This window comes from Lolium rigidum, chromosome 2 (genome assembly GCF_022539505.1).
Source record: "Lolium rigidum isolate FL_2022 chromosome 2, APGP_CSIRO_Lrig_0.1, whole genome shotgun sequence".
Taxonomy (NCBI): domain Eukaryota; kingdom Viridiplantae; phylum Streptophyta; class Magnoliopsida; order Poales; family Poaceae; genus Lolium; species Lolium rigidum.
Window position 1 is genome coordinate 193,287,081 of NC_061509.1, and position 12,899 is coordinate 193,299,979.

Here is a 12,899-nt window from a genome sequence, read left to right on the forward strand (position 1 = left end):
GCTTAGCTCTAGTTGCTATTGTTACACTTAGTTGAGCTTAGCATATTTAGGGTTTGTGCTTGTTAACTAAACGATAGTTTAATTCCGCATTCATACAAGACAAATCCGCAAGAGTTTGTAATTGCCTATTCACCCCCCCCTCTAGGCGACATCTCGATCTTTCAGTTTGTCCCTTCGTATCGTAGGATCACCCAAAGGACGCGGAGTTCCCGAATATGCCCATCGCCAACTACAACGAGATGCACACCATCTTCTCCTTCGGCCTCGCCACCGGCAAGTACGCCATGGGATCCAGTGAGCCCCTGGGCTCGCCTGCACCACCTCCTGCACCTGAGGATGCTGACACCCAGGAGTCCGACACGGACAACCTCGATGCTGACAAGCCCGCCGACGCGCCTGAGAAGCCGACCGCCGGCAAGAGGAAGAGAGGTGCCTTCGCCGACGATGAGCTGGTGGCCTTCACCAACATGACTGCTGCTGTGAAGGAGGTCGCACAGGCCATCAGGGCGAACAAGCCCACGGACATGCACCCTGACCTGTACAATGCGGTCATGGACATGCTTGGCTTCACCGAGGATGATCTGATGGTCGCCCTCAGCCACCTCGTCGACCACAAGGCCCAGGGATCCAGCTTCGTCGGCATGATCGAGCCACACCGCGTCCTCTGGCCGAGGAACTACCTTGGCAAGTACCACGGTAAGAAGTAGTAGGTGCCCTTGAGGCGGTGGATCAGGGTTGCATGCATGGAGATGGTGATGGTGATGATGATGATGATGATGATGATGTATATTCTGGCAGTAGCTAGGATGAAAAACATTTGGCCCCCTTTTGTAAGTATGATGAGGTGGTATATACTAACCCCTCAGGTGATGGTTAACTTTGCGGTGTTAGGATGAGACACCCACTTTTGTTGTGGTGGTAGGAAGACACCACGGTAGTGTAGGATAAACTTCTGTTTGACTTTTGGAATCATATGTATGCCCCTGTTAGTTTCAGATTTGTGTCAACACTTGTCTTGTTCTATTGCTCATGTCTGAATTGCTTCATTGTTGTGATTGCTAACTTTTTCTTTTGCCATGCTTGTGGTATGTGGTGTTTCGCGGCCGGGTTCGAGGAATCTAAAGCTCATGGAGAGTCTGTCAAGATCAGGTCAATGGCTACTCCAACAACAGCCACCGAGGATATGCAACGTTGGAGGAGGCACAGCAAGAGTACCTCAGCTTCCTGGAAGAGGAGCTGCAGGAAGATCATGCCATCGATGAGGCAGTGCCATTAGCACAGTTGCCGCCGGAGGAAATGCATGCTCTACAAGGAGCACCGCCGGAGGAAGTACATGCTCTACAAGGAGCACCGCCGGAGGTATGTCTCAGCCGGGTGAAAAATTACATCATCGCCTTCCTTATCGTGGTGATCGTGAGGATTTTGTTCTTCTGAGTAGTCTCTGGTCGTATGTAAGGTGCCATGACATGGTAATCTCATCATATTTGAATTGTGGCAAGGATATGGACTTGTGATTTGAAGAATCAAACAGCAGATTCTTGTTTTCCTGCGTGCAAAATGAGCTGGAAACGGACAACCAAACGATCGGCGTGGGTTTCTTCTCCGGCGCGTAAAAGAGCTCACAGGCTATCAGACGACCGGCCAAAAGTGACCTATGACCGTTCACAATGCGCAATGCCTCCCATCTCGCTGCATCAGTCAACCAAACGCGCCGCTAGTGTATAGTAATTTCACTCATAACTAGCGAGTGTCGTTATCTAAAAAAAAAAATATAGCGAGTGTCGCGTCTGGCCTAACATAAACCGCGAGTTCGTAACGGCCTGCGCATGCATGCACAGATGCACTTGCCGAGTCGCCACCATCACGGAGCGCGCGGGCGCGTGGCCGGAGAGGCTTAACGAGTCAAAACAAACCTCGGATCGATCGTACCTGCGACGGCGCCGATCGGTCGTCCAAGAGGCAGATAGAGCTCGCTCCCGCGTGCTCAAGATGCGTCGCTCCGCCGCTCGCGTCGCCGTGCTCCTCTTCTCCCTCCTCGTCTTCCCGAGGCCACGCACTGCCACGGCCGTCGGCGCTCCCGCCGCCGCCCCCGCACCCGCCCCTGGCAGGAGCATCATTCCGGATCCGCTCCTGCCGTGCCTGGAGGAGGTGCTGCCGTGCACGGCGTACCTCAAGTCGTCCAAGCGCCCCGCGCCGACGTGCTGCACGGCCCTCAACCGCGCCGCGGGCACCGAGATGCCGTGCCTGTGCCAGCTGCTCGCCGACCCCGGGATGCTCCTCGACTTCAACGTCACCAGGGAGCAGGCGCTCAGGCTCCCCACGCGCTGCGGCCTCCCCGTCGGCTGCCGCGCCGGCGCCACCGGCTCCTCCGAGCCAGGTTAGTAGCTAGTCCCACCAATTATTACTCCGTATTGTAGGCGCGCGCGCGCGTGCTGATCGATCGACCGTATGTCGTCTAACTAGTTGTCTATATGCAGTTGTGGAGGCGCTGCCGCCGCCGCCAGCTGTTCGACCGGCGCGCCGTGCTGGCGATCCGTCGAGAGCCGGCCGGTGCCGGATAAGCAGCGTCGGGCTTGTGATCGCGACGGTGCTGTTCAGCGGATTGGCCTCGATCTCGGTGCTACTTTAGGCTTCTTGGATGACCTCGATCGGGAAGCCGGGAGAATTGTTCTGCTCTGCAGCTTAGTCGTACAGATACAATGTCTTTGGTTTTCACATTACCCATGTAGAGCCTCAGCTTTTTAGTGCTAGAAAAAATGCACTGATTGTTGCGTATCAGCTGGACCAAATGAACAGTGCTAACAATGGTATTTTCTTCATTAGCCACTTGCTTACAATGCGTGCTAGTTCTTGTTCAGATACATTTAGAGCTGCTACTCATTTGCTTGGTCAGTTGAAATGTGATGCTCTGATTGGAATCATGTGGATGAGAATTCGACTGAACCAAATGAAGAATGATATATATACCTTCCACCCTCCACTATATTTGGCTAGATATAGAACTAGACATTGCAAATCTGGAAAAAACGTTCAGGCAAAAGATCCAAACAGTAGGCATTGCATTCAGTAGAACAATGATAGGAGCCCTGCAGCAAGGCTTCACAAATTTAGGCCTGAATCAAGGCTGTCAGCAAAGGTTACAAGCTTAAGCATTATGCTACCTGATAAGGAGCCGAAGAACTGCCAAACTTAGTACAGCCTTGCAGGTTAACAAGTGCCAGGGTTTACATGGCAGATGAGCACATAATACATGGAAGTTACAGCAGATTGGTTCTACATATTTTCATGGAGATCATCCTACCCTCCTTAACCTTCTGCATGTTAGAGGTTCCAATACAGACTACAGAGCATCTAGACTACCTAATGAACTGATTGCAGGTCTCACCGTAGATGGCCTAATGGCTCAACAGCAGTTCTGAAGAGAAGAATGTGGACCTTGTCAACTGAGAAGTATAGAAAACCTCCCAAAGAGTGAGTGACATAGGAACCAAAGCTCGTCCCAACAATGCAGTGCCAAGCAGGGCCGTATGCGGTGTCGAATTCCTGAAAGCAAATGAAACCAATATTAACCTATCAAAATAGTGCTTAAGGCTGCAGAGAAAGGTGCAGGCAAACATACTAAGACTGTTTCATGGCACAGCAATGCATGTATGAGTCTCAACAATCTAGCAGGATGGGGCTGTTCATAAGCTGCCCACACATGGCAGTTCTAATATACTACTTGTGATGAAGTGTGCAGAAAATTGGTTCTGCATTTAAATGTGATAGGACCATTTGGGAAAGGCTTGTGGTACTTGTGAAAGGACCATTTGGGAAACGCTTATGAAATACTAACAATAAGGATCAGACAAAAAAAAATGTAAACCTGGTGAGAACAACATAAAGAAAAGGTGAATTATAGGTACAAGATGGAGAAGATCAATTTCATACGACACATGGTCGAAAATAAACATTACCAGCTACCATTACACATGGTTTAAACATTTTACTGAGAAACAGCTATTAGCTATTGAGTAGCATTTCAAGTATCAGGGCGTGAGGTCTTTTTCAAATGTTGCGAACAAATGTTTATCTCTAACAGAAGCAGAAAGATAATATCGGCCAGTACCACTTCCATCGGTATGTTTCATTCCAGCAGACAGCAGTAGTTAAACAGATACTGCATTGCACTTGTGCATTCATTCTCAGTAAATAAGCTCTCATTTGACATTTCTTGGCTAGATTTATACTATCACTGTTTTCCTCTTCTCTTGCAGTAAGTGGAATGAACACACCCGGTATCCTGCACGCGGCCAGCAACCGGCAGCATTGCAAGGCCAGGATTACACATTGCCGGGTTGCCACCTGAGGACTGTTTCGGTTGGAGTATGTCGGATATGTTTGGTTTGTGCTCGAAAACTACCCTTGGGTAGCCAAATCTTGGGCCATTTTTCTGAACAATATTGGCAAAATTGGGCAAACAAAATACCGTGCCTCCTAACTTGGTTGCAACCTCGTCAAACTAGGTGGCAACTGAAGCAACAAGCGCAGCTCACATCCGATCCAAGTAGCGCAGCAAAGCAAGCAACAGCACCTCACCGACAGTAACTTCTAAGCTGGTTCCTAAGTTCGTGATCTGAATCACACACAAGTCCACTACATCAACATGACAGCGTTCTTTCTGTACCACGCCCACGGCAAGAGACGATCTCAACGGCCCAATGTGCCCGACGCAAGTAGGGAACCATTCCACCGTGGCTCCAAAAAGAGCAGTGAGATTGGAGTTGTACCTTCTTGAGCGCGAGCGCTAGGCGCTTGCCGTCGACCCGCGGCGTGGCGGCGGCGACGACGGCGTCGTAGGCGAGCCGGAGCGCACGCCGCTGCATTGCCGCGGGCATATCGGCCGCCCGGACCCGCACGGAGACCTTCCGCTCCTCCTTCCCCTTGTCCTTCCCGTCCGCCTCCTGCGCCTCCCTCTTCTCCACCGCCGCCTTGGCCTCCGCTGGTTTCCGGCTCCTAGGCGCCGGCTCCAGCTCCAGCTTGGTGTCGGGCTCCGGGTGAGGGGTGGAAGGAGGGGGAGCTGGCGCGGTCCTGAGCTTGGCGAGGCGGACGGGCGAGCGCTCCCGCTGGAGCTCGAGGTCCAGCTGCAGCTTCGTGTCGGGCTCTGGCTCCGGGGGAGGAGTAGGGGGGAGGGGAGAAGGTGCGGGCGCGGGCGCGGCGCTGAGCTTGGTGCGGCGGATGAGCGAGCTGAGGTAGCGGCTGCGGCGCTCGAGCTCCTCGGACGCCGGATCCATGGCGGGCGGCCGTGGCTTGGCCTCTACGGTGGTGGCTGGCGCCCTACTCGGGTCTCGGGAGGGAGGGGAGGTGGTGGTGGTGGTCAAAGCACAGAGCAGAGTGCAGAGCAGGGTGCCGCGCTGGCTTTGCGGCGTATGTTTGGGGCTTGGGTGGCGGGATGGACATGGACGAGGGGTGGGGCCCTGCCCTGCCCTGGCGCTCTGGCCTCTGGCGTGTTGACGGTGAGCGAGTGCCCTGCTCGTGAGTGAGATGGGACGGGACTGTGGGAGTGTCCGTGCGTCGTGCTGTTGACTGTCCGTGCTGCGCCGTGCCGTCTGTCTATCTGTCTACCTGTGTTGTACGCGTCGTGTGTACTCTGCTCGCCATACGCCTTCTCTCCCTCGTCTCAAAATCAAAAGAGTACTCGGGGTTGCATTGTACACGCTGTGAGGTCCTTGCTTTCGACCATGTTGAGACTTGCACCATTTTGCTAAGGGCATCTCTAACAGCCGACTCATTTCAAACGTTTAAATTGTTTGCGCGCGTCTGTTTACGTTAGCATGTGGACGCTGAAATGGTGATTATTCGTTTGCATCGGAGGCAACCCTAGCAGTCCGACGCATTTCGTCTGGTGAGACCAGCATGTGGTGAAGAGATTTCTATTCCTCTAGATGTGAAGAGCAAAAGGAAGAGATTTCTATTTCTCTAGAATGACGCTTGATATCATAGATTTTTATGGTAGACACGATTGAGACATTCACATTTCTAGGTAAAATCGATATTTTGAAATTAGTGCAACATGTTCAAACAAATTAAACATATAAACTGCAAAAACATAAGTTAGAACTTTTAAACTAGCTACGGAGTACCTCTTCTTTGAAGCCCCGCCTCGTCATCCTCACAAAGGCGCTTCCTGCTCGTCACCTCCTGTGAAGAGGTACTAGCGGTCGACGCGTCTGACGAGTTTGAGTCCCCCTCCGACGAGTGGTCATTAGGGTCTTCGTCGTCGTTCGTGAACAGATGATGCGTCTTCGCCTGCGCTCTCGCCCAGGCCCTTGCCTCCTTCTTTGTCGCCTCCTCCGCCTCCAGCCGTGCCCACCTTGCATCTTCATCTTCTTCCTTCTCCTCCTCGTCGTCCTGGTTGTCGTCGCCAATGGCCTCCCCCTCCTCGACGATGGCCTCCCCCTCCTCATCCTGCCCATCGTCCACGATGGCATCCCCCTACTCCTCCTCCTCGCCGTCCATCGGCGGGGAGCTAGAGCTGCTCGGTGTGGCAGCTCTATCTCACCACTGCCGCCATCCCGGCGGCTTCCCCTCGCTATCGGTGTCCGATGGCAAAGATAGGTTGCACATGGCTTGAGAAAAATGGCAGGCCCGTTGGAGCCTTAGCGTAGACGCGGGGGTCTTACTGAGCGGGGATTAATAGTGGCGTGTATACCGAAGAGGGTTGCGGTTGCATTTTCGCAACGGTTCGACGCTCCATTCCGGCGGTTCGCGCGTCGATCGACGCGGTTGCCACTCCGACGGCTGCCCTCCCTAGCAGTTGTTCTGCTTAAAATCGCGCCGGCTTGAGCTAGTGTCGCTGCCAGGTGGACCCGTGGAAGAAGGGAGCGGACGCTCGGCGTGACCACGCAGCGTCCGCGGAGATGCAAACGTGTCGCATATTTGTGCTGCGTTTGCGTCTCCACGAACGGTCCGGACACTATGTGTCGCGCCGCTGGAGCAGGGTGCAGACCCATTTTTCGTCCCCGCGGACGCAAATGGTCGAGCAGCGTTCGTTTGGGTTACCCGTTGAAGATGCCCTAAGCAAGACCGTGTTAGATTTTTGTAGTACGTGCGAAGGCACCCAGGAGGCGGCGGAAAGAAGCCACAAAACTCATCTAGGGTTCCGTCCTCCTCACCGGCGAAACCGCCGGTCCGCTCCGCCTCCTGTGGCCTTGGAGCCTTGGAGGTGTGGCGGACCACGGTCCCTCGCCGGCGGGGAGTTTCTGTTCTTAATTTAGTTTGCTTTTTAGTCTTTTTTTTTTGGGATGGTGAGGCGGCGGCTACATCCTGAAGTCAGAATAAGGTCCTCCCCGCCATATCCTCGCTCCAGTGGTGCATCTAGCGCTGACGGAGGGCGCGTGGAGTTGTGTGCCCGTCGGATCTCCTGGGATCCGGTCGGTTTTCATGTTTATTGGTGTGGTTTCATGATAGTTTCTTCCGATCTATGGTTGTCATCATTGCCGATGGTTGTTGTTCTGGTGCGCTGGTCCTTTGAGACCTTAGCACGACGACTTCCCGTCTGTCTACTAAAACAAGCTCTACTACGACAAGCTTTGCCTGACTCCAGCGATGGACTCCAGCGATGGAGGAGCGAGGACAGCGACGCGCCTTCGGGTCGTGCTAGTGTTTGTAGTCGTCGCTAGGTCCGAGTACCAATTTATAAATTTTTTTTTACTTTTTGGGTTATTTATACTACTATTGATGATTATTAATAGATCGGTGGATTTCTCGCAAAAAAAAGTCTACTTCTATTAAAATTGCAACTTCAGTAAGTAAAAGGTATACATTTTACCCAATTGCTTCTAAACGCAGCTGGTTCGATCACAGATTGAGCGGACTGTGTTCCTGCTGCACGATTTAGCGTCCGCATCAAGATCCGGGCCCACGTGGTTTTGATCGGGAATCTCCTCGCGCTAAGTGTATCTCCAGCTTCCACATATCCGTATGCATATGTCCTTCTCCAGCGGTAGGTACGTATCGCATGCATGATTAGAGAGTAGAGAGAGGGAGATATTACAATTGTATGATTAGGAATGGCCAGCACATGGATCCTCCCTGCATTAAAGGAGGAGAGAGCAGGCCATACAACCCAAACGGACGCAAACGGACACGCGGACGTATCCGCACAGACGCATTCCTGGCGCATATTTAGTTCACGTTTGCGTCAGGACGAACGCTGCGGACGTTTTGCGTCTAGCCGCTGGAGCACGTTTTTTATCCGCGCAGACGCAAACGGACGAAAAATGTCCGTTTGCTTGCCCACGTCCTGGCCCATGTTTCAGAGACGGAACCGCCGAACCCATTCATCCCCCACCTCGTCGCTCTCTCCTCCTCTCTCGTATCTCTCGGCGGAAATCTAGGAGGGCGGAAATCTAGGAGGGCGGAACGGCTCCGCTAGCGACGAGTGAAGCCCGAGCCGCGACGCCATCGAGCCCGCAACATTTCTGCTATTTTGGGGACATGTTCGGCAAAGGGGTGGTGGGAGTTGCCGAATCCGCCGGTGTTGAGAGCCCATCGGCAACGAAGATCTACGCGCGTGCTGGCGCTGGTAAATATCTCTCACCGTCTCTTCATTCCATAGCCAAACTCGATTTCCACCACCCGAGTACTACAATGAGACAGGATGTTTGTGTTGATGGGTTTCAATCTGAGTTTAGCGGGAGCGATTAGAGGCAGTGCAAGGCGTTTGCGTGTTCATGGTGCTTACCAGGCGGTGTGGGTGTCCTGGTTTGAGATTTTGGATCTCTCCCATCCAGAGATCTCAAAATCTTATGTCGCCATGGTGGTTCCTGGAGCGGTGTGCCTGAGGAGTTTGGTGCGCGGTGGCATTCAAACAAATGGTGGAGGAAAGTGGAGATGAGAAGTGCGCTTGGGGGGAGGCAATGGAGCTTTTTGCAGAGAGGGAGAAAAGTTGAGAGGTGCAGCGAAGGGAAAGATTGAGGAAGAAGGAGATTATTTATACCAAGAACGCGATCCGTCACGCCGTTGGATAAAAAGGAAATGAATCTGATGCCTTACACGTGTTATCAAGGGTATAATCGTATATTTACTGCGAAGTTACTGGGCAGGCGCCGCACCACGCGTGCCGAAAAAGCGGAGGACGTGTGTCCCCCACTTACATAACGTGTTCAACGATGCAGAGTTTTGGGTCCACAAGTCAGAGACAGGACAGAACCCGCACCTTCCCAATACAACGTTCGTGGCTATCGTCAGCGCTGATGTCACTATAAGGGAAATTTCGACTGCAGTTCTTCGAAAATTGGCGACAAAGAGGTATTAATGATGCAAACAAAATAACTTCGGGAGCCTTTGATCAAATACAAGTTTTTGTTCAAATGCTCGGGGGCTACTTTTATAACATGATTTATATGGAGTTGATTCAAAAAGGACAAACATGAGCCTACAGCCAAGTATAAATACTCGACTGTAGCCTCGGGGGCTACTCCCATCGGAAGCGCTGATCGCGCACCCGATAAAGATGGAAAAACAGGAAAGTTGACAATATAGTGACAAGATGATAAAGCGTTGAGCCTACAACCAAGTACAAGCACTTGGCTGTAGCCTCGGGGGCTACTCCCATCGGGAACGCTTGTTGCGTACCCGATGAAACTGAAGGAGTCAAAATAACTATATTTCGAGTTACAATATAACACCTGACCCCCATCTTGTGACTTGCTTTCTTCCTTCATATACTCCCATCGGGAGGTCAAAAAAATAAGTCATCATATGACTTGAATGAATGTGTCATTCCAACAGCCGAAAAAGGCACTCGACAATATATTCTCAGAGCGCCTCAGTCGCGATTAAATCTCTGAATTCCGTAATACTTTACGAAGGTAAGACCCCAGGATCTGTCCTGTGTGACGTGGTATCGCACCTGAATGCGCTCTGCTACTTCTTTCCGTATCAACAGATGCGAAGAAAAATCCTAACGGACGCATTAGGTACTCGATAAAATATGACTGGAATTCGGCATATGGTAAGACCTTAAGCGGCACATGTCGAATTACGCCAGTATACCGAGGTCAAGTCTCTGGACTTGACCTTGAAGTAGGTTTTTGCGGGATTGCCACGAGAGCAGTTAACTGGTACTTGATCCGTCAGATGAACCAGCCCCATCTACCATTATCCCTGTACAATATATGATTATTCTATAAAAATTATTCAGTTACTCGAAGAAACCATGTGTTAATTGTAATGATGGAGATTTTACTTCACTCTTCGATTCAAGCAAAATCTAGGGGGCGACTGGCATAGGCATCCCCAATGGGCCTAACAAAGATGGTACCTGGGGTTTACTGAAGGCCCATGACTCGAAGAATACGAAGCCTGGAAGCCCAATTAACTGTCGATATGGAAAGATAGAATTGTATTAGCAATAAAGGCTTGTTACCTATATGGGTCTAACTCGGAGAGTCTCCCAGAGTTTGTAACTTGTGCAATACGAAACCCTTGGGTCCGTCTCCTATATAAGGGGGAGTTGCGGGACGAAGAAAGGATCGATTTCATTGTCAACACAACCCTAGTTTTCTAGCAGTCGATTACTTTTCCGGCTGAAACCCTCGAGATCTACTTGCCCTCTACTTCAACGAAAACCCTAGTCTACAATCCGTAGGCATTGACAAGTCGATACCTTGTCACTTACGCTTAATTTTATACACCCATCGGCAGTCAATGACATTTTTACCTTCACGTGGCGGTACCAACTTCCATGTTTTATTATTCATGAGAGCATCAAACTCGTCATCCATTGCTCCTTTCCAATTTGGATCAGCAAGAGCAGATTGCAGATTGGTTCATCTGTTGTACATGTCAAAATCCAACGGATAGCACCATCTTTGTATTCGCGAGGCTTCACAATTCCTTTAGACGCGCGAGTATTTGGACGCGGAGGAGGTGATGCAACAGGCGGAGGCGCACGGACATCAGGCGCAGAGGATCCATAGGAGATGGTGGAGCTGGTGACAGGAGAATCCGCATCGCCTAGCACGGTCGGGGCGTGGGAAGCCGCGCCGGGATTTGCTGTGGCGCGTGTGGCCGGTGGTGTGGCCGAACGGGCAGGGGCACGGGCCGCAGAAGATCCTGGAGAAGCTACGCGCGTGGGAGAAGCGGGACCACGCGCTGGCGCTGACAACGCGAAACCTGGCGCACAACCTGGCGCGGATCGTCTCGATCCCGATGTGATGTGCAGCGATCCCGAGGTTGCTTCTGTTAGGGAATCGCCATAGGATCTAGCGCCACTATTGTTTTCACCTGAAACTTGAGAAGGGCCACAGCTCACTAGAGGTGTCTCTCCTATAAGATAAAAGCATGTTGGGTGAACAAATTACAATCTGGCAAATTGACAAATAGAGGGTATAACAATGCACATACATATCATGATAAATATAGAGAGATTTAATCTGGGCATTACGTACAAAGTACATAGACCGCCATCCAACCGGCATCTATGCCTAAAAAGTCCACCTTCGTGTTATCATCCGAACCCCTCCAAAGATTAAGTTGCTAACAACAGACAATTGCATTAAGTATGGTGCGTAAGGTAATCAATAACTACATCCCTAGACATAGCATCAATGTCTTATCCCTAGTGGCAACAAGACATCCATAACCTTAGGGGTTTCGTCACTCTCCCAGTACTTCACTGAGACATGAACCCACTATCGAGCATAAATACTCCCTCTTGGAGTTACTAGCATCAACTTGGCCTGAGCCTCTACTAATAACGGAGAGCATGCAAGATCATAAACAACACATAGGTAATAACTTGATAATTAACATAACATGGTATTCTCTATCCATCGGATCCCACAAACACAACATATAGCATTACGTATAGATGATCTTGATCATGTTAGGCAGCCTCACAAGATCCAACAATGAAGCACAATGAGGAGAAGACAACCATCTAGCTACCATGCTATGGACCCATAGTCCAGGGTGAACTACTCACTCATCACTCCGGAGGCGACCATGGCGGTGAAGAGTCCTCCGGGAGATGAATCCCCTCCGGCAGCGGTGCCGGAGGAGATCTCCCGAATCCCCGAGATGGGATTGGCGGCGGCGGCGTCTCCGGGAAGGTTTTCCCGTATCGTGGCTCTCGGCACCGGGGTTTCGCGACGGAGGCTTTAAGTAGGCTGGAAGGGCAACGCTGGGGGCCACACGAGGGCCCCACACCACAGGTCGGCGCGCCAGGGCCTGGGCCGCGCCGCCCTAGTGGTGGCGGCGCCGTGGCCCCACTCTCGACTCCTCTTCGGCCTTCCGGAAGCTTCGTGGCAAAATAGGACCCCGGGCGTTGATTGGCCCAATTCCGAGAATATTTCGTTACTAGGATTTCTGAAACCAAAAACAAGCAGAAACAAAGAATCGGCTCTTCGGCATCTTGTTAATAGGTTAGTTCCGTAAAATGCACGAATATGACATAAAGTGTGCATAAAACATGTAGATATCATCAATAATGTGGCATGGAACATAAGAAATTATCGATACGTCGCAGACGTATCGCATCCCTCTAAGTAGTTCGTCGTCCCAGAAGGTGTAAAACGATAACAAAGATAATTTCTGAAGTGACATGCCATCATAACCTTGATCATACTATTTGTAAACATATGTAATGAATGCAGCGATCAAAACAATGGTAATGACATGAGTAAACAAGTGAATCATAAAGCAAAGACTTTTCATGAATAGTACTTCAAGACAAGCATCAATAAGTCTTGCATAAGAGTTAACTCATAAAGCAATAAATCAAAGTAAAGGTATTGAAGCAACACAAAGGAAGATTAAGTTCTTCAGCGGTTGCTTTCAACTTGTAACATGTATATCTCATGGATAATTGTCAACATAGAGTAATATAACAAGTGCAATATGCAAGTATGTAG

The 12,899-nt window shown here is 50.9% G+C and overlaps 1 protein-coding gene across 3 annotated transcripts; it reads right to left on the bottom strand.

Annotated features, from left to right (window-relative positions):
• Positions 1–3,155: 3,155 nt before the first annotated feature.
• On the bottom strand, positions 3,156–5,273 carry LOC124687908 (dynein 11 kDa light chain, flagellar outer arm-like). Of its 3 annotated transcripts, none has more exons than XM_047221639.1 (3): positions 5,201–5,273; positions 4,770–5,059; positions 3,156–3,543 (listed from the first exon to the last, which is right to left on the bottom strand). In XM_047221639.1, the coding sequence occupies exons 1-3, from the start codon at positions 5,271–5,273 to the stop codon at positions 3,382–3,384; spliced, it is 525 nt and encodes a 174-aa protein (XP_047077595.1). In that variant the 3' UTR covers positions 3,156–3,381. The 3 variants fall into 3 exon arrangements, with proteins under 3 accessions (XP_047077595.1, XP_047077593.1, XP_047077594.1); XM_047221637.1 differs by having other exon boundaries at positions 4,770–5,070; positions 5,143–5,273; XM_047221638.1 differs by having other exon boundaries at positions 4,770–4,995; positions 5,125–5,273.
• Between the last annotated feature and the right edge of the window lie 7,626 nt (positions 5,274–12,899).

Coding starts and splice junctions, on each gene's coding strand:
- LOC124687908 (XM_047221637.1), bottom strand. CDS start 5,273: ATGGATCCGGCGTCCGAGGAGCTCGAGCGCCGCAGCCGCTACCTCAGC. Junction 5,071..5,142: donor ACTCCTCCCCCGGAGCCAGA/GCCCGACACGAA, acceptor CGCCAAGCTCAG/GACCGCGCCAGCTCCCCCTC. Junction 3,544..4,769: donor TAGCGCTCGCGCTCAAGAAG/GTACAACTCCAA, acceptor ATTTGCTTTCAG/GAATTCGACACCGCATACGG.